Here is a 2,150-nt window from a genome sequence, read left to right as displayed (position 1 = left end):
TGTGTGTGTGTGAGTGTGTGTGTGTGTGTATGTGTGTATGTGTGAGTGTTTCTACTGGCGAGAACAATCGTCAGATGAAGGCCTAGATCTTTGTTCCTCAGACATAACACTGTGACACAAAGAAGTTCTATGAACATTTATTGGTCAGTAAAATAAGGAATTATCAGGATATTCTTTTTTTTTAAAAGCCAGACCAACAATTGCAGTTGAAGAAAAAGAACCAGCGGATATTCGCCTGGATCCAGATGAACTTAATCCACAAAAAACAAAAATTAAAAATTAATATGTAGAATAATTGTAATTGACAAAGGAGACACTGGGGTAAACATTGAATCGAACATGTATTCAAAAAGCGCAACTTTTTCAGCTTACGAGTATGTTACGTTTATTTATTTTTTGTTTGTTGTCAGTGATTTTTTAAATTTTGTTTTCTGTATTTGCCTTTTCTTTAATTGAGAAAAAAATAGCCATTAATAAGAAAAGGAGAATGAAAGGCCCATGCTCTGAAATAATTCTCTGTGATCCTATATTTCAGCTTCATCCTTCGAAGTCAGCCTTGGAATTTTACGTCGTGACCAAACTCAAAATATTGATAACTTCTGTGTGTCGTTCCTGAAGCTGGATTGGTGGTAATGGCTTGTCCTCTTCCAGCGAAAGACGACAACTCGGGTCTCAAGATCTGTATTATTGATTTGTTCATCTAATACAATTCTCACAGGGAACAAGAGCAATTTATTCCAAGAAAAAAAAACCCACCTAATATATAACATGACTTCATATTTTGACTAGTATCAAATCTATAACTAGTATCCCGCTTTGTTACCAAAAAGTTAGAATTTGGGTTTTTAGGAAATAAGAATAATAAACCTTAAGACCCATACCAGACATTTACGGAGTAAGAAAAACACGTGAGTGATTCATCAGGGACAGTTTATTCAGTTTGGTCAACCATCAGAAGGTCCTGGTTCGCATCCCGGTCCTGAGGTGGACATAAGAATGACCGCTGCAGTAGCTGTCATGTCGGCGTCCAGCACACCCACTCTGCCCAAGCGTCACGGCTTCTCTATAGAGTCCCTCATCGGAAAGCCGGACAATGTGTCCCCGACCCCACCACCACTGCCGCCTACAGCCATATCTCTGCAGCAGCCGTCCTTGTCTCTGGCGCATACAGAAGCGACAGCAGCAGCAGCAGCAGCAGCAGCAGCAGTGTCACCAGCATCATCAGCAGCAACATCTACGATGTCGAAGACTGCTGCTGTTACCCCATCTCCACCCCCTCAAAGACCTCTTCCCATCCGACCCTCTGTTCTCGGAGGTGCCAAAGAAGACAGACATCATAGTAACATTATTGTTGACAGAGAACGGGAATCTTTGAGAGACAGGGAGTTGAGAGAATTCAGAGACAGAGAAGTGACGCGAGAGCGTGAGAGAGATTTGGAAATTCTTCGTGATAGAGAAGCGCGAGAAAGAGAACTCGTGTTAGAGAGTATGCGCGAAAGAGAACGGGAGCTGAGAGAACTCCGCGAAGCCAGAGACAGAGAAATAGCCAACCGGGAGAGAGAGATGCGTGAACTCAGAGACAATCGGGATGGCCGCAGTTCGAATCCCGCAACCGCTGGCCTCCTCCACCACGCTCATTCCTCTCCTCGTTCTCTCACTCCTCCCAGTCCAAGACTCGAAAAATCCGCATCTCCGGAGACAGAAAACAGACTAAGTGCCTGGTCGGGTGAGGAATTCAAACACCTTCTGGGCAACTTCCATGGCGGTCAGCTCGATTCCAACGGACTATACCAGCCCTTGAGAGTGTGCAATAGAGCTTTAGCATCCATGAACGGCATTGGCCACGCGGGACCCCCTGGACCTCTTGGAGTCGGGGTGCCCCCTCAGTTCGCTCACCTACCTATCAATCCGTTGTTGTATAATTTACCACGTGACTTGTCACCCCAGACTCATCCTTTGTTGGCCGCCAGATACCCGGGATTCATGCACCCGCGATATCCAAGTAAGTATAAATCAATTCAGTCTGAAATGGATAAAAGGATAAATCGATCAACGGGATTGCTCAATCCATTTTTATTGATTTTGTAATTTGGTCAAACTGCCTATCCTCACTCCAAAGTTCTACCTCCCCCCCCCACACATACACACAC

At 44.5% G+C, this 2,150-nt stretch overlaps 1 protein-coding gene across 1 annotated transcript in view; it reads left to right on the top strand.

Moving 5' to 3' along the window:
• Positions 1–2,150, top strand: part of LOC101860203 — a 35,224-nt gene that overhangs the window by 1,771 nt on the left and 31,303 nt on the right. Inside the window, exon 2 of the mRNA XM_005109642.2 lies at positions 536–2,002. Coding sequence (XP_005109699.1) covers positions 997–2,002 — 1,006 coding nt within the window. The 5' untranslated portion in view covers positions 536–996. The remainder of the gene's footprint in view (positions 1–535; positions 2,003–2,150) is intronic.

Source organism: Aplysia californica, unplaced genomic scaffold, assembly GCF_000002075.1.
Source record: "Aplysia californica isolate F4 #8 unplaced genomic scaffold, AplCal3.0 scaffold00800, whole genome shotgun sequence".
NCBI classification, from domain to species: domain Eukaryota; kingdom Metazoa; phylum Mollusca; class Gastropoda; order Aplysiida; family Aplysiidae; genus Aplysia; species Aplysia californica.
This window is presented reverse-complemented; position numbering and strand designations above follow the sequence as displayed.